Below are 18,810 nucleotides of genomic sequence, written 5' to 3'. Positions count from 1 at the left end.
TTTTAGGTGTATGAAGGAAAGTCTTTAACTCACTTCCTATGGAGTGTGTGGGTTGAAAATATAGACTTTCTCTCCTATTGGCCATCTCTTCTTAATCTTTAATGGACATTCAAGTGTTGGTACATCTTAGAGAACAAGATTTTTATCTATGAGAATCAAAATATTATCACAGTTGAGCTAAATATTTGAAAAAAATAGTGAATTTTCATACACTCACTGGGCAATGCACTGTCAGTTCAAAAAAAAAAAAAGATGAAAGAAAAGCATGTGTCCCAGAGCCCCTGAGTTTCCCTTTTCAGAATTTATTAATGAAACAAAGCCCCAAATCAGAGTCTTCAGCGAGAATATATTCATTGTAGTATTGCTTACGAAAATAAAAACTGGAAAGAACATACAAGGTCCACTTTAGTAAAGTAATATAAAAGAGAACCATTGGTTTATGGGTCATTATATGTCCATTAAAATAGTGTTTGTGAAAAATAATTAAAGACATAGGGGCAGTTCACATAACATAAGGTTATACAAAGAGGAGGCAAGACACAGCCTTAAATATATCATATCAGCTTAGCTCTATCAAACAAACATGAACAGACCAGAAGAGCACAGACGGTGGTTAGACGTGCATGATTTGTTTCTCCCAAGTGACACCATTCTATGCATGTCAGATGCTCAGACACTTTAAGTACATGTCACTTTTCTATTAAAAAATAAACAAGTAGGGCTGGAGAGATGGCTCAGAGGTTAAGAGCCCTGGCTGTTCTTTCAGAGGTCCTGAGTTCAATTCCTAGCAACCACATGGTGGCTCACAACCATCTGTAATGAGATCTGGTGCCCTCTTCTGGTGTACAGGCAGAACACTGTGTATATAATAAATAAATAAATCTTTAAAAAAAAAAAAAAATAAATAAACAAGTAAGTAAAACCAGAAAGCAAGAGCTCAAGAGAGAAGAATGCTCAAGCCCCATGCCTCAGGAGTTCAGGCAATTACTGGCCTAGATCAGGCTCAGTGGGTTTTTTAATCCACTGACGTTCTCCCTTGTGTACCAGCCTCCTAGTAGGCAGACAGCCTGTGGCTTCTGGTGTCTCACAAGGGGAGGCTGTCACCTTGAGAGTGTCAAGAAGCTGATGAGCACGGACCACTGGACACTGTGCTGTCTGCTCCTCTGTCCCTTCCTTGCTAAAATTTTCTTCCCAGCTGTGCACGTGGTAATTCACATGCACGTTGCCTATGTCCGCATTACATGCATGGCGCTCCTGGGAGGGGGGGGGCATTTATCATGTGAGAGAGCTTCCTTTGATCGATTCTACAGTGATGGTTGCCAGTTAATGGTGCTTACCTGTGCACAGCACTCTCCTAAGTGCTCTGGATGCATTGATTCTGATGAGCTTCACAACTCTATGGGGCGATGTGATTCTCATCCTTTCCTCTGGGTGGAAAAGCTGGGGTACAGAAATATTAAGAGTCTTGCTGGTAAAGGGTAAGTGGGGGTGGTCTCTGGATGCAGGTGTCTGAATCAAGGCTGGGAGCCCTCCATTGCAGGCACCCCCAAAACAGACTGGATGTATTTGGAAATCAAAACCAGACATTTTCTTTGTGGGTTTTGAAAAACCATCATTAAAGTGTTGGGGAAAATGTGATCTTTCCACACTTAGTCTAAATAACACATCTTTTTGTTAACTGGAATTTATAATGAAAAAAAAAATTGAAGAAAGCATTCAGAAAAAAAAGGGGGAAAGCAGTAAGGTCTATTGTCTTAGTTAAAGTTTCTATTACTGTGAAGAGACACCATGACCACAGCAACTTTTATAAAGAAAAAACATTAATTGGGAGCACCTTACAGTTTCAGAGGTTTAGTCCTTTATCATCATGGCAGGACACAGCAGACATGGTGCTGGAGAGTGAGATTAGAGTCCTACATCTTGAGCCACAGGTGTAGCTTGAGCATAGGGGACCTCAAAGCCCACCCCCATAGTGACGCACTTCCTCCAACAAGGCCACACCCACTCTAACAAAGCCACACTTCCTAATAGTGCCATTCCCTTTAGGGACCATTTTCTTTCTAACCACCACATTTATGGATGACAGTATGGTGGCAGAGATACTAAACAAACAATTTAAAGACTTTAACTAAATATCCATCCTGGCTTCGTGAGACTTCACGTATTAAAAGCTCTTTCACTATTTCCCAGAATCAGCCTTTCTGAAACCTCCTTGTCCTGACAGCCACACCACAGCCTCTCAGAGGCCGTGTCCTCATCCCCAGCTCACTGTCTATCTTCCCTGCTCTTGTGGGCCATCCAGGCACATGAGTCCCATAGAGCCTACCCTCATGGTGACCCATGACCTTAGCTCCCACTACTGTTCTCCAAAGCAAACCTCTTCTAACTCGGGCTTCCTGATAGTTTTCACACTGTGACACCAGGGGAAGTCAACACACCAGAATGGCACAGAGTGAATGACAGGGTTGTGTTTGCAGCCCCCTCATCAGAGACGCCAGCTGTCCCACCTCCTGGGTATCTGCTGAGGGATGAGTGGAGCCATGCTCCTGGTACCTTGTCAGACTCCGATTCTGCCCTTCACACCTAGACAGGGCAGCCTTCCCTTACAAAGACAAATGCTTAGTAGGGACAGTGTACTGTAGCCATATTAAGCATTGTTTGCTGACCCACATACACTAAAAACACGAGAGACAAATCCCACAATCTTTCAGTTGAGATCCATCAGTCCTCTGGGAGAAGACCTGTCTGGATTCAAATTCTGATTCTCCCCTTTGCTGCTGCCTTAGATAATCTGTGAGTACTTTTTATTTGTGTTTCCTGATCTGTAAAATGTCATCTCTGCCAATGCATTAATGTGCAGAGGAGTGACCTGCTAAGTCTAAAATCTCTGCAGCACATACATGTAAGGTGTCTTAGTTGCTTTCCTATTGCTGCGACAAAACACTACAACCAAGGCAAGGGTTTAGAAAAAAAGGGTTTCTTTGTGTCTCACAGTTCCAGGGGGAAAGGAGTCTATCATCAGCATGGCAGCAGGCAGGGTGCTGGAGCAGTAGCTGAGAGCTGATAACCCAATCCACAAACAGGAAGCAGAGAGAGAACAATTTGGGAATGGAAGCTCAAAGCACCCCTACCCCTCAGTAACTCACCTCTTCCAACAAGGCCCACGACTTCTAATCTTTCCCAAACAATTCCGCGAACTGGGGACCAAGTATTCCAACAAATGAACCTATTCTGATTCAAACCACCCCATAAGGGTTAGGAGGTACTCTAGCCAGAGTCTAGCAATTCAGTCTATGCCTTCACATCTCTTACTCTACAATTTCAAGAAATCCATGCTTTAAAAGACTCTGGGGCTGTCTGTGCTCAGCTCTCACGCCCACAACACTCCCTGACCTGGTGCCCTCACTTTCCTCTGCAGTGTACACCTAGGTGCCTTCCACTATTAGCCCTGACCAGCCCCCGCCTCCTTCTGATGACATCTGGCTTCAAACACCCATTACACTTATTTCAGTTTCATTTGTTTGGCACTTAATGTATTATTATCTGTCTCTGTCATAAATATGCCCTGTCTTACCAGAGCTGCAAAGCCCCCAGCACTACATTTCCTGCCTACAGTAGGTGCCCTGTAAGTGCTTGCTGATGGTAGTGATGATGTTCAGGAGATCGTAAATCTGTTAAGCATGTGATTTGCTACAGCCAATAAAAGAGCAATTCCTTAGAATGGCTTTAATTCACTTGGGAGATGAACATGAGATAAAAGAAGGGAACTGTCTCCCTATTTGAATAATATTTTACTTTAATGGGTAAATAGTAACATTCTCCCCACCATCACTTAGTGGTCCTCCTCTGCTGTTATCTGAAAGGAATAAATGAATCATTTAAATGTTATTACTCGAATGTTGCCATAATTGTTTACAGATAGTCACTACCTATACATTTAAAGTTTCAGCTCATCCCTTCTTCTCAGAGCAAATAATTTCTGTTTATTATGTGAAGCACTTAGGTGAATTCTAAAACATATTCACAAAGCCCAAAGAATCCATAAAAAAGAAAGAAAGATGAAAAGATGGATGGCAAACATAAATGAGCCACTGATGAACAGTAGGAGAGACATGTTGAGGTTTTGCATTATCACCAGCTCCTCTGCCCTCCAGCCCACAGAGGAAGCCGCCTTTCTTTCACTTGTCTCTGTGTCCCCAGATCCGTACATAGCACCTGACCCATGCTGGGGATCTGGAACAGTTGTCACGACTGGAATTCAACTCTGTACCCGTAGTGCCACAGACAGCTCACGGTGGGACTTTAGGAAAGCCGTGCTTTGCATAGACACTGAGTATGTTTGTTCCAAGGAAATGAATAAAGGAATGGTGAATATGCACAGCTGCATATCTAAGACATCTAATGTCTAACCTGGATGTTGTATCACCCACAGTGCATGCTGGGCAGGACAGCCTGTATCTGTAATCCCAATGCCAGGAAGGCAGGGATGAGAGGATTCTGGTGCTCGCTGGCCAGTCAGTCTAGCCAAGTAAGTGAGCTCCAGATTCAGTGACAGACTCTGCCTCAAAAATTAAGATGGAAAGCAATTGAAGAAGATACTCAGGGTCAATCTCTGTCCTTCATATGCTTAGACATGCATGTGCAGATGCACACACACACACCAAACAAGACAACTTGATTTTTCCACATGTTACCAAGCTATGATTAACTATATCCTTAAACACAAATAACTATTATATCTTATGCTAGTAGGACGAAGGGGAAATCAGGGAAACACTAAGGGGAGGAGAGTGAACAGCTTGGGAAGGAGCAACTTCCTCCAACGCTCTGAGTAGGAAGGAAATAGAATTTTCTAGAGAACAGGAGGGGTCCAAGGGAGCTTGGATGTAAGAGAGAAAGTGTCACAATCTGCAAATATAGCACAGCAACATTGGGAACATAAACCTTCATCCTGTGAGCAACTGAAAGGCATTGAAGGATTTTAAATTAACCAGTGAAATAATCAAGTATGTGTTTTAAAAAGATCCCTCAGGTTCGCAAAGGAAATATTGGGGAGAAAGCACAAAGGCAGGGAGACCATTCATAAACATTTCAACAAGTGCCACTAAACAGGAAGTGTTCTAAACAGTGGCTAAAATCCCCAGAAGCAGAAATGGAAAGTCTTGCTCTCATGGAGCTCTTGCTGAAACAAGAGAAGACAGACAAATGAATGAGATGGAATCTAGAGAGTGTTGTATGGTGAGAACTGTCATGGGGGTGGAGGATAGGGCAGAAATGGAAGAGCCAGCCAAGGAAAAGGAGTGACAAATTTCCCCTTTTACGGAGAAGTCACAGGAATCATCACTAGGCATATGACCAAAGAGCAAATTGTTGGATGAGGGAAGAGTCAGCTATGCAGTAACTTGGGATAGAACATTCTAGACAGAAGAGCCCTGAGTGTGAAAGTCCTGAGACAGGAACTTGCTGGACGTCTGGGGAAGCAGCTAAAAGGCTGATGTGTACAGGTGAGGGGTGAGAAGGAAAGAAGTGAGAAAGTAGGCTAAAGGTGACAGTGGGAGTTCATGTAAGGCATAGGGAGTCACTGTCACTTTGAGTGTGACAGGAAGTCTTCATTGCTACATTATGAGCCGAGATTCACTCTGACCACTGTGTGGAAGTGAGAGGGGCAAAGGCCAAACTGGTGTAGGAGAAGGCGGGGTAAGAGCAGAAAGAGGGTTTAGTGTGGAGGCTACAGCAACCACCCAGGCAAAGGTTGTTCTGCAGGTAGAAATGAAATAAATAAAAAGTACTAAGATTCGGGGTCTGATTTCAAGATCAAGCCAAGAATTTCTTACAGTGCATGAAATATTGGAAAGGGAATAGCTAGGGTTATGACAAGAGTAACTGGAAGCATGAAGTGGCCATTCACCAAAGTGCATAAGATGGATGATGAGATGGAGAGTCAATGCAAGTCCAAGGTACCAAAGGGACAGCAGAAATATTGAGTTGAAGGTTGGAAGGAGTCAGAAGGGTAGAAGTTTGGCTGGATTACAAGTTTGAGGTCTGATGTGCCTGCACTTTAAACAAAGCTAAGACTGAGTGCAATGACCGTGGAGGTGGACATGGACTCAGAAGAAAGGATGGTAAAGGACTGTGCCAGCGAAGAAGCCAGAAATGAGTGAGCAAACCCAAGCAGTAGATGCTGGAAGCCCAGTGTAGATCACATGTCCAGGAGAAAGGCACATGTCTGTGTTAAATGCCCATCCAGAGGTCTTCAGGACCTGGAGAGAGCAGCCCCAGTGTAGTCAGAAGATGGTAAAACGCGTGGCTCAGGGCAATGGGAAAGGTACTGGACCACAGAGAGCAAGCCATCTCCTCTAATGGAATCTATGTGGCTCCTGAGATGGCAAAGAATTATGAAATGTAGACACATTCAGAAGACAACCATCATACGTGCTTGGTAGGAATACCATAGCAAAGAAATTTAAGATAAAATGTGAGGATAAAAACTCAAAAATAAAGCTGGGCGGTGGTAGTTTACACCTTTAATCGCAGCACTCAGGAGGCAGAGGCAGGCAGATCTGAGTTCAAGGCCAGCCTTGTTTACAGAGTGAGTTCCAGGACAACCAGGGCTACACAGAGAAACTCTGTCTCAAAAAACAAAACAAACAAACAAAAAAAAGCAAAAACCCTCAAAAATAGTAGTTTATTGAATTTTGTTCAGAAAACAAAAATAGGATACAACTAATTAATTCTTGATTATACTTTCAACTCCAGGAAAACAATTCTACATTTTAAATGGTATGTGTTAGGATGCCTAACTATGGAAGGGTGGCACTTTAAACCGTCACACTCATTTATGTACATGTGTTAAATGCGTGCATGAGAAAGGCCTGTAGCAGAGACTGCCAAGATGATTAGAGTAGTTAGTTCTCTAGATAGTCAAGTTTCAGGTCATTTTTAAGATTAATTTTTAAATTATGTGTATGTAGGGATGAGTATGGGCGTGAGTGAGTGCAGCTCCTGTCAAGTGCAGAAGAGGGTGTCAGATTCCCTGGAGCGGAGGCACAGGTGGTTATGAGCCACCCAATTTGGGTGCTGGGAACCAAACTCAGGATCTCTGTGAAAACAATATATACTCTTATCAGCCAAATCATCTTGCTAACCCCTACTTTCTTTCTTTCGATTACTTTACGGTTTTGATTACTGTAGCTTTTATCTTATAATTTAAAATCAGAACATCAGTTCTTTAAAAGAAAAATGAGAGACAACCAAGAATCCACTGGTGACGGGTTAATCAAACCCTTGCTAGAGATTGCTGGATCCATCTTTAACCTTTGAGATGTCAAGTATTATTAAGTGTATGAAACCAATTTAAGTTTAAAATGGGGAAAAAACATTAATGTTTATAAATTATAAATAAGGTTATAAATAAGAAATAAAAATTGTACTCACTTTGCAGGGGCGGGGAGGATGAAAAGACAAAGTGAACTGTCACTGGGCTCAGGACACCTGGGACATCCATCGTGTCCCTAAATTGCATTTGATTAGTCCTGAACCTTGGATACAATTCATTACTTTGTCTCTTTGGTCTCAGTGAGGCCACTCAAAATCCCATGCACTTATCTTTTGCAAATTATGTTTATTTTTAATAAGACTCATGATTCCTTTATATGCCACATGTCACACTTTACTGATGGAGCGAGATAGTCCCTGCACTCCAGATTTATTTTTTATTTCACGTAGCATTTTGTGGGCTTGCAGGCGTCTCCACTGTACTATATGGTATTTGTCCTCATTCTTCATTTTCAGACACCATCCCCACTGGGGACATTTGTACCATCTGCTGCTTCAACTGGGTGATAATGGCCACTGGTGTTTGTCATTGGCAAACATGAACATGTGTGATTCTGGCACTATTAGCCTAGGCCTCAGGGTAGTGGATCCCAATTCAAGGCTGGAATGGCGCCCATGGGCATGGAAGGGGCAGAGTCTATATGAAGCTGGAGCTGCGGCAGTGGGTGAGGAAACACTGAAATAAACCTCCAGCGAAAAAGCACTGGGCCTCTTTCCTTTTGCTCCTGTAGGAAACTTGCAGATCCGGTACAACCTGGGAGGAACCAGAGAGCCATACAATATCGACGTAGACCACAGGAACATGGCCAATGGACAGCCCCACAGTGTCAACATCACTCGGCATGAGAAGACCATAATTCTCAAGGTACTATACGTGTGCATACAAGTTACAGCATGATATTAACATAATGTTATAGTCTCTGTACCTTATAGTGCCTGGCCATTGCTTTGGGAGGATGGTTTTATTCTGGTTTTGTTTATAAAATTGTGAATCAAACCTAGGGCCTTGCACATGCTTAGTCAAGCTCTGTACCATTGAGATACATCCCCAGCCACTTTTTACTTTTTAATTTATGGCAGAATCTCATTAAGTTTCCCAGGCTAAGGGCTGAAGAGATGGCTCAGTGATTAAGAATACTTGCTGTTCTTCCTGAGGACATGAGTTCAGTTCCCAGCACCCACATTGGGTTCTGAATTGTCTGTAACTCTAGCTTCTAGAGAGCTGATGCCCTCTTATGGCATATGTGAGCATCTGCACACATGTAACACACACACACACACACACACACACACACACACACACACACACACATGCACACTAAAAAAATAATAATAATGAAGTTCCTTTGCCTTGCGCTGAGCTTATGATTTCCCTTCCTCAGCCTCCCAAGTAGCTACAAGCCTACACCTAGGGAATTGGGGCAGGTGGAATAGACAAGTAATATTATACTTTCTACTCTAAATGTTTAACTTATGAAGTATAAAGATATACACAGATATCACTTGTTATTCATGAGGAATTTGTTCCAAAATTCCCCATGGATACCCAAATCTGAAGATAGTCAAGTCCATTATAGAAGATAGCATAGAATTCACACAGCATCACTACACTCCTATCTACACACTTACAATCATCTCTATATTCCTTGCCAACTTCATACAACTTAAGTTCTGCATAAACAGTTGCTGTGCTATATGAAGGAATAAAAACAGAAAAATGTCATGTACATGCTCAAGACAGACAATCTTATTTTCAAATATTCCTGATCTAAGGTTGGTGGAACCTGAGGTTGCAGATCCACGGGGAAGGACAGTTAACTCTCATTTTTTAGGAAAGGCAATGGCAGCTAAGGTGAAGAAATCTTTTAAAGAGAAGTAGAATACATATTGCCTCTATAATCTTCATGGCCTCTTGCCTCATTTCTTAGCTATCACTTGAGCATCTTTCAGGCCTCTTCTTATCCATCCTATCATTTTTCTTAGCTACAGTCTAAGATATCTGAAGTTTTCCATGTTTCCCTGCAAAGGCTATTCTTGTCTCCCTGACCTACTTCTTTCATGACCCAAGTACAATATAAATAACAATATTGGGTTTTTTTCTTCCTCTATGGAGACATCCTTTAAAATCCTCAAAATTCACTCCCCCACAAAAAAAAAAAAAAAGTAAGGCCATAGTTTTTCAGAAGACCAACAGGTGGTTTTATTATTACCCTCAAGTTTTATTTCAGGTTCATTTACTGCCCCACCCCTATCACTGACTTTTCTTATAAAAGAAAGCAGCTGGGGAGACACCATGAATAAAACATGACATAAGAAGGTCTCCCTGGGAAGCAAGCCAGAAGATCAAGGAGGGGAGCTGTCACCGCACTGTCTAGATGGAGCGCCATACAGATACCTGTCAGGACAGAGAGCAGGAGGAGGCTGCTTTGGTGCAAAGCAGAGTGGCAAGTGGTGGAGCCTGAGCATCCTTCCCCTCCTCACCGGATCTGCCAGCTGCTGGGAAAGTCAGCGCTGCAAAGAAAAAGCAGAAGCCCTGTCTCCTTTGAGTGCTGACGGGTGTCAGATTTATAACTTGATGAGGGGGGTGCATGTGGCCTTAGCAGTAAATGCCAGAGGGCATTTTAAAAAGAGATCTTCCCCTGGAAAATGACAGCGTGCTGTTCCAGCCTGTTAGGCCACCTATCAAATGTGGCAGATGTGGGGTTATCTCACAGTGGCTGACAGAATCCTTGGGCCTTGCATGGTACCTGGCACACCTTATGTGTTACAAATTGTTGAGCAGATCAAGCCCGTCTTTAACCAGGACCCAAGCTTTATTCAGAAAAGATGGGAGAGGACTGGTGAGACCACCAAACTTGAGTACCTGAGTTCAATCCCCAATCCCACAGTGGAAGGAAAGGACCAACGCCTGAGGGTTGTCCTGTGACCTCCACACACTTACAACAATATGCACACATGCACACGCACATGCACACATGCACACACACACACACACACACACACACACACAAAACACAACACAATAATAATAATGATAATAATAATTTTTAAAGTCAAGAGATAGATGGCTTTATGCTTTTTTTATGGACAATGTGTTCATTGGCATTTAATTAAAATTTCTCTTTTTATATCTTTTTATTTTTCCTTTTTATCTGAATACAGTTTCCCCTTCCCTCCTCTGCTCCCAGTTGCTCCCCCACCTCCTCTTGCATCTAGATCTACTCCCTTTCTGTCTCTCAATAGAAAAGAACAAGCTTCTTGGAGGTAACAACAAAACATAACAAAATAAAATATAATAAGATAAAATGAAAACCATCATGTCAAAGTTGGACAGGCCAAGCCAATAGAAAAATAAAAGAGCCCCAAGAGAAGGCCCAGGAATCAGAGACCCACTCATTCACACATTCGGGAGTCCCATAAAAGCACTAAACTGAAAGCTATAGTATATATGCAAAGGACTTGGTGCAGACCCATGCAGGCCCTGTGCTTGCTTCTTCAGTCTCTGTGAGTTTGTATGAGCATTGCTCTGTTGTTTTAGAAGGCCTTGTTCTCCTAGTGTCCTCAGACCCCTTTGTCTCCTCCACTCCTTCTGCCTCTTCTGTGGGGGTCCCTGAGCTCTGAGGGGAGAGATTTGATGGATATATCCCATTTAGAGCTGTGTGTTCCAAGGTCTTTCCATATATCTTATTTTGTTGTGGTTCTCTGCATTTGTTCCCATCTGATGCAGGAGGAGGCATCTTTGATGAAGGCTAAATAAGGCAACAATCTATGAGTATAGCAGACTATCATTAGGAGTCATTTTATTGTTACATTTTTTTAGACCAGTAGGATTTGGTTTTATGCTAGGTGTCTGGGCTATCTAAACTCTGGTTCTTGGTCACCCAAGCACTGTTCAGTATGGGTTCCATCTCATGGAGTGGGCATTAAGTCAAGCTGGACATTGGTTGGTTATTCCCACAAGGTTTGTGCCACCATTGCCCTAGCATGTTTTGTGGGCAGGACAGATTGTAGGTTGAAGCTTTTATGGTTAGGCTGGTGTTTACTTTCCTCTTTTGGTAGCCTGCAGAGTACTTTTCCATGTCATAGACACTATAACATGGTGGTGAAGGTTCTATTTGGGCACCAGCTCAACCTCTCCATGTTCAGTGAGTCGTGTAGGTGTTGTGTTCAGCAATGGGGTCTTGCTGTCATTTTGTGGAGAGCAGCCTATTGTTTGGGCATCAGCCTGGGTTGTTTGGGGATTTTCATGGGATCCCTTTGGCCAACAACTCAATTGGATGAAACCCAGTCCCAGCATTGGAAGCTTCATTTGGTGACAAAAGATGAACGAATATAAGGAGTTCTGTCTCCCTCATTATTTGGAGACTTCGTTAGGAGACTTGATTTTCATATATTATAGGAAGTTTCCACTGCACTAGGATTCCAAATCACACCTCAAATGCTCCTCAAAAGCGCTTCAATTCTAGCTGTCTCTCCCCTCATTCCCTCAATCCCATCTTCCCTCCCCCTTCCCACCTGATCTTTCTTGCCCTCCCCAGCTCCAATACACCCATAACATCTATTCTACTTTTACCCTACCAGAAAGATCCATGTGAACCCCCCAGAACCTTTCCTCTATGTCTAACCTCTCTGGGTTTAATTATAGCTTAGTTATCATTTTATGTAATGGCTAATATCCAGATATAAGTAAATACATATCATATTTATCTTTCTGGGTCTGGATTACATCTGGATTATTTTTTTCTAGTTTCATCCATTTGCCTGCAAATTTCATGATGTCATTTTTTAACAGCTGAGTAATACTCCATTGTGTAAATGTACCACATTTTCTTTATTCATTCTTCAGTTGACAGACATCCAGATTGTTTCAAATTTCTAAATATTATGAAAAGAGAAACAATGAACATGGTTTAGCAAGTGTGTCCCTATGGTAGGAAAACATGTCCTTTGGGTATATGCCCAAGAGTGGTACAGCTGGGTCTTGAGGTAGATTGATTCCCAAATTTTCTGAGAAATTGCTGTACTGATTCCCATACTGGCTGCACAAGTTTGCACTCCCATCAGCAGTGGAGGGGTGCTTGCCTTGTTCCACCTCCTTGCCAGCATGAGCTGTCATTTGTGGTTTTGATCCTAGCCATTTTGACAGGTATAAGATGGAATCTCAAAGTAATTTTGATTTGCATTTCCCTGATGGCTTAGAATGTCAAACATTTAAGTGTTTCTTGGTCATTTGAGTTTCCTCTATCGAGATTTCTGTTTAGATTTCTACCCCATTTTAATTGGTTTATTTGTTTTTGATCTCTAGTCTATTCAGTTCTTTATACATTTTAGCTATTAGCCCTCTATTAGAAGTGGAGTTGGTAAAAATATTTTCCCATTCTGTAGGCTGCCACTTTGTCCAAACGATGGAATCCTTTGCATTATAGAAGCTTTCCAGTTTTTTTAGGTCCCATTTAATAATTATTGATCTTAGTGCCTACACTATTGGTGTTATGATCAGAAAGTCTTCTCCTGGGCCAATATGTTTAAGGCTATTCTCTACTTTCTCTTCTATCAGGTTCTGCTGCTGGCTGCAGAAATACCAAGTAGGGATTCAGCTGACTATGCAAATGGTAATACCTGGAAGAAGCCAAGGGCCTTCCAGAGGATAAAGCCAAGACTTAAGGAGTCTTAGTAATAATGGATTTTGAATATTAGCCTTTTCCTGCTATGAATTTCTTGTGTGCTATTGTAGCTTTTCCATTCCTAGAACAGTATGTTTGATCATTCATTGGGCACAATTTCCCCTTTACAATTAAAGTATTTGGATATACATCTCCCAACTGTGCTAAAAGCAATCACATAGCCAGACAGACCCCTAATTTCAAGTTTTTCTGTAATTATCATCATTAGCAATGTCCAGCTAGGGCCAACTCTGGACAAAAGCATTTTATCTGAGATATTTCTCAATTCCAAGGACAGCATGCAGACAGATAAACATTCCAGACCACCCACTAGTCTCCTGATATCAGGTGAATACCCATACAGAGACAATTGCCAAGGTCAGACAGATGTTAGGGACAAAGTTTTGTTCTTTGCACAAATTAATCTTTAACCCTTCCTTCTTCCATAACCTTAGTGGTGTCTCTGGACTTCCCCTTTGACAATTAACTCAGAACAAAAGGGCTTTCACATACCAGGTGCATCAAGCTATGACGCAGGCTTCCTAGTTACTGAGCAGACTTGCTCCGCCCAAGCAGAAAGTGGCAGAGACAGAGAATTACGGATTGTATGTGTATTTAAACTTAACAAGGGAGAGAGAAGGGGAACAAAGATGGGAGAAACTTAGAACAATGAGAAGACAGGAGAGGAAGGGACAGAGAGGAGCTAAGTCTGAGAAAAGAATTGAAGCTGTGTAGAGAGATTTTGACTTAGAAGAATAAAGTGAATGGACTAAAGAATTTCATGTACACAGATTTATTCGAGAGTCCCTCAGATTAATTAATTTGTCGCTAGTAGCATCTCTTCTGGAATTCTTGGAGAAGACTATAGAGGGGCTGGACCCCAACAGCCTTTGTTAAGGTTCAGTGTGTCTGGTTTTATGTTGAGGTCTTTGATCTATTTGGAGTTGAGTTTTGTGCAGGGTGATGAATATGGATCTATTTGCATTCTTCTACATACACTCATCCAGTGTGACCAACACCATTGAAGATGTTGTCTTTTTTCCAGTCTGTATTTCTGACTTCTTTATCAAAATCAAGTATCTCTAGGTGTGTGGGTTTATGTCTGAATCTTTGGTTTGATTCCATTGATCAATGTGTCTGTTTTTAATGCTAATACCATGCTGTTTTTATTACCATAGCTATGTACAATCACTTGAGTCAGGAATGGTGAGACTTCCCATAGATCTTATATTGTTCAGGATTGTTTTAGTTTTCCTGGGTTTTTTGTTTTTCCATATGAATTTGTGTATTGTTCTTTAAAGATCTGTGAAGAATTGTGTTGGAATTTTGATGAGGATTTCATTGAATATGTAGATTACTTTTGGTAGGATGGCCATCTTTATTACGTTAATCCTACCAATCCTTGAACATGGGGGAATCTTTCCATCTTCTGATATCTTCTTCAATTTCTTTCTTCAAAGACTTGAAGTTTTTATTATACAAGTCTTTCACTTACTTGGTTAGAGTTACCCCAAGATATTTTATATCATTTGAGGTTATTGTGAAAGGTGTCAGGTCCCTTTCTTTTTCAGTCTCTTTGTCATTTGTATATAGGAAAACTACTGATTTATTGAGTTAATTTTGTATCCAACTACTTTGCTGGAAGTGTTTATCAACTGTAGGAGCTTCCCAGTGGAATTTTCAGGGTCACTTATGTATACTGTCATATCATCTACAAATAAAGATACTTTGACTTCTTCCTTTCCAATTTGTTTTGTTTTTTGTTTTGTTTTGTTGTTGCTGCTGTTGTTTTTGGTTTTGGTTTTTTTTTTTTTTTTTTTTTTGGTTGGTTGGTTGGTTTTTTGTTGTTTTTGTTTGTTTGTTTGTTTTTTGTTATTTTTTGAGATAGGACTTCTCTGTGTTATTTTGGTGCCTGTCATGGATCGTGCTCTGTAGACCAGGCTGGCCTGGAATTCACATAGATCCACCTGACTCTGCCTCCGAGTGCTGGGATTAAAGGCGAGTGCCACCACCACCTACCCTCTTCCTTTCCCATTTGTATCCCCTTGATCTCCTTCACTTGTCTTATTGCTCTACCTAGGACTTCAAGTACTATATTGAATATGTATGGAGAGAGTGGACACACTTGTTTTATTCCTGGTTTTAATGGAATTGCTTTGAATTTCTCTCCATTTAAGTTGATGTTTGCTATGGGATTGATGTAAGCTGTCATTATTATGTTTAGGTTTGTTTATTGTATCCTGAATCTCTCCAGGACTTTTATCAAGGAGAGCTGGATCAACTCTCTACTGGTGAGAGTACAGAATTGAAGTCTCCCACTATCAGAGTGCGAGGGTCAATGTGTGATTTAAGCTATAGGGGTGTTTCTTTTACAAACATGTTTGCCCTTATTTTTGGGAAATGTTAAGAATTGAGGTAGGGCACTGGGCAGTGGTGGCACATGCCTTTAATCCCAGCACTCGGGAGGCAGAAGCAGGTGGATCTCTGTGAGTTCGAGGCCAGCCTGGTCTCCAAAGCGAGTTCCAGGAAAGGCACAAATCTAAGAGAAATGCTGTCTCGAAAAAAGAAGAAGAAGAAGAAGAAGAAGAAGAAGAAGAAGAAGAAGAAGAAGAAGAAGAAGAAGAAGAAGAAGAAGAAGAAGAATTGAAGTAGGTGTGTGTGTGTGTGTGTGTGTGTGTGTGTGTGTGTGTGTTTCCCTTCCTTTGATTTTGGTGATCTGGGATTATTTATTTCCTATGTTTTCATGAGTGTAGTTAACCTCCTTAGGTTGGGGTTTGCCTTCTATCACCTGTAGCAGGAATCTTTAAAGTTCTTACTAATAAGATCAAACCCAGTGCCAGGAATTGGGGTGAAAGCTGGAAGATCAGAGAAGCAGAACAAGCCACAGCTACCTCACCTCATCAGTTCCTCAGCTGATCCTGTTTCCTCAGACTGGAAGCTTCTGTGTCCTCATGCCAATGGCTCTCAACTGAACTGTTCTGCTCGAAAGCCTGAATGCTTAACCAGCCAAATGCTTCTAGTTTCTGGTCCTCACACGTTATATATCTTTCTGTTTTCTGCCATCACTCCCTGGGATTAAAGGGTCACTTCTTAAGATTAAAGGCATGTGTCACCATGCTTGGCTGTTTCCAATATGGCATTGAACTTACAGAAATCCAGAGGTATTTCTGCCTTTGGAATGTTAGGATTAAAGGCGTGTGCTGCCACTGCCTATCCTGTAATGGTTAATATTGTGGCTGTCCTGTTCTCTGATCCCAGATAAATTTATTAGCACGCACAATATTTTGGGGAACACAATACCACCACAATCACCCTCTGTAGGGCTGGATTTGTAGACAAATGTTACTTAAATATTTTTTAGTGTGGAATATCTTAATTTCTCCATCTATGGTAATTGAGAGTTTTGTTGGCTATAGAAGTATGCCTGGCATCTATAGTCTCTTAGGATCTGAAGTACATCTTCTGGTTTTTACAGTGTATAATTCTAATAGGTGTGCCTTTGTTACGTGGTCTTTTTCCCTTGTAGCTTTTAACATTCTTTCTTTGTTCTGTATGTTTAGTGTTTTGATTATTTTGTGATTTTTTTCTTATTTATTTTCTTTCCTGATCCAATTCATTTGGTATTCTGTAAGCTTCTCGTACTTTTATAGGCATATCCTTCTTTAGGTTACACAAATTTTCTTCTATGATTTTGTTGAAAATATTTTCTGGGCCTTTGAGCTGGGATTCTCCTCCTTCCTCTACTCCTATTTTTTCTAGGTTTGGTCTTTTCATAGTGTTCTAGGTTTCCTGGGTGTTTTGTATCAGGAGTTTTCTAGATTTAACATTTTCTTTGATCAGTGTATCCATTTTCTCTCTCATACCTTCAAGGCCTAAGGTTCTCTTCCATCTCTTGTATTCTGTTGGTGAAGGTAACCTCTGTAGTTCCTGTTTGAATTCCTATTTTTTTTTATTCCCAGAATTTCCTCAGTTTGAATTTTATTCATCAATTCTATTTCCATTTCTAGGTCTCTAGAATGAAGCAGTTTTATTCATTTTCTTGTGCTGTTTGTGTTTTCCTGGATTTCTTTAAGGGACTTACTTCTTTCCTCTTTAAGGACCTCTATCATATGCATGCAGGTGGCTTTAAAGTCTTTTTCTTGTGCTTCAGCTATGTTGGAATAGTCAGGGCCTGCTGTGGTAGAATCGCTGGGCTCCAGTGAAGACATATTGTCCTGGCTGTCTTGATTGTGTTTTTACATTGGCATCTAGGCATCTAGGATTGGGATGACTACAGGTCTGGGTGCTGATTTCTGGTTTTGTCTTTATTGGGTGGGTATTTTGTTCCTTAGGTTCTGTTTCCTCTCTGGATTTTCAGAGAGTGTGTTGGGTATGTGTTACCTGATAAGAAATTTTCTTTGAACCTGATAGTTGTGACCACTGTAGGCAGGTTCCAAGGAAAATGTGTTTCTGGATACTGAGAGCAGACACAAATGGTGCTAGGCTAGGGGTCTAAAGAGGTACACAGGAGTTAGGAGAGCAGAGTGCTGAACCAGGTTCTTGTTTCATCTACTTGGAATAGAGAGAGACCATGAAAAGAGGTTATCCCACAGGGTCTGCTATTGTACTGGATATGAGACTGGAGGATTAGATCTGGAGGAACAGAGAGAGAGATGAAGATCTGCAGTCCACCTACCTGTATAAGCTATTAATTTGCACTGACTTTTATATGAAATTTTACTGAATATTCCTGCTGTTTGACCCTTTTTTTCTTCAATGTCCAACACAAGCACCATTTGTAAATGTACTCTTTAGGTAGATTGACAGGAGACCTTGGTTCCTGATGTACTGATCTATATTACATTGTTCTTTGTCTTTCTTGTCATTGCAAGGAATCTTGTTGCAACATTTTACCAGCCTCCACATTTAGGTCAGGTGTCAAGAGTGCAAGCCTTGTGTGTTAATGTGCTTACATCTATACATGTAGCTCTTACTGCTGATATTAGGAATCGAGCCAGAATGGTGGTCCCTGAATCTCATCAGGTAAGAGAGAGAGAAAAGAGGAATGATGTTAGTTCAAGGTCAGGACTGCCTAGGTAGCAATTCCTGATCTCAAAAATCAAAACAGATATTTAAGTGAACAAAATAATGATTGATTTAACAGTTGGAAATGTTGGATATTGAAAACCACATGTTAAGAAGTCTCCTCCGGGTTGGGGAGTTAGCTCAGTGGTAGAGTACTTGCCTAGCAAGCACAAGGACCTAGGTTCGATCCTTAGCTCCAAAAAAAAAAAAAAAAAAGAAGTCTCCTCCAATTTGGATACTCAAGGTCCTAGTTGGCACATAACCTGAAATAGTATAAACAATTTTTTTTTTTAAATCTAGCCAGAGTGTCTCATTTCATTGGTTTTTCTTCAGTGAATTACATACATCCCAAAAGTTTTATTTCTGACATTGGCCAACTAACCACATGATTTGCATAAAAAGTGAAAAATAGTTTAATATGTAAAAAGCACTGTAAGTGCATTTGAAGTGTGAGAAAATAGTTGAAAATCATTATCTGAATAAACTTTTCTTGGTTCATTGAAATAGGACATTTAAGAATGTATTTATAGGCTATTTTCTGGCTTTCTGGAGTCTGACACACTCGGGTACCTGTATAAATCTGAAACAAAAGGCCGATCAGATTTCTGCTGCTCCGGTGAGAAGCAAGCGTGCTTGTGGTCCTCCCTTCTGTGTTGTTTTCCTTCCAGATGAGGGCAGCAGAGAAGGGATGAATTTAATGTGAGAGACGGGGCTTGAGAAATGTGTGGGTGGAACGGGGTTGTAGGAG

General features: G+C 41.2%; 1 protein-coding gene across 1 annotated transcript in view; it reads left to right on the top strand.

Moving 5' to 3' along the window:
* The window catches only part of Cntnap2 (contactin associated protein 2), a 2,081,518-nt gene that overhangs the window by 1,908,706 nt on the left and 154,002 nt on the right, over positions 1–18,810 (top strand). The window contains exon 20 of the mRNA XM_042273149.2: positions 8,067–8,200. Within this exon, the coding sequence (XP_042129083.1) occupies positions 8,067–8,200 (134 nt within the window). The remainder of the gene's footprint in view (positions 1–8,066; positions 8,201–18,810) is intronic.

Source organism: Peromyscus maniculatus, chromosome 3, assembly GCF_049852395.1.
Source record: "Peromyscus maniculatus bairdii isolate BWxNUB_F1_BW_parent chromosome 3, HU_Pman_BW_mat_3.1, whole genome shotgun sequence".
Taxonomy (NCBI): domain Eukaryota; kingdom Metazoa; phylum Chordata; class Mammalia; order Rodentia; family Cricetidae; genus Peromyscus; species Peromyscus maniculatus.
This window is presented reverse-complemented; position numbering and strand designations above follow the sequence as displayed.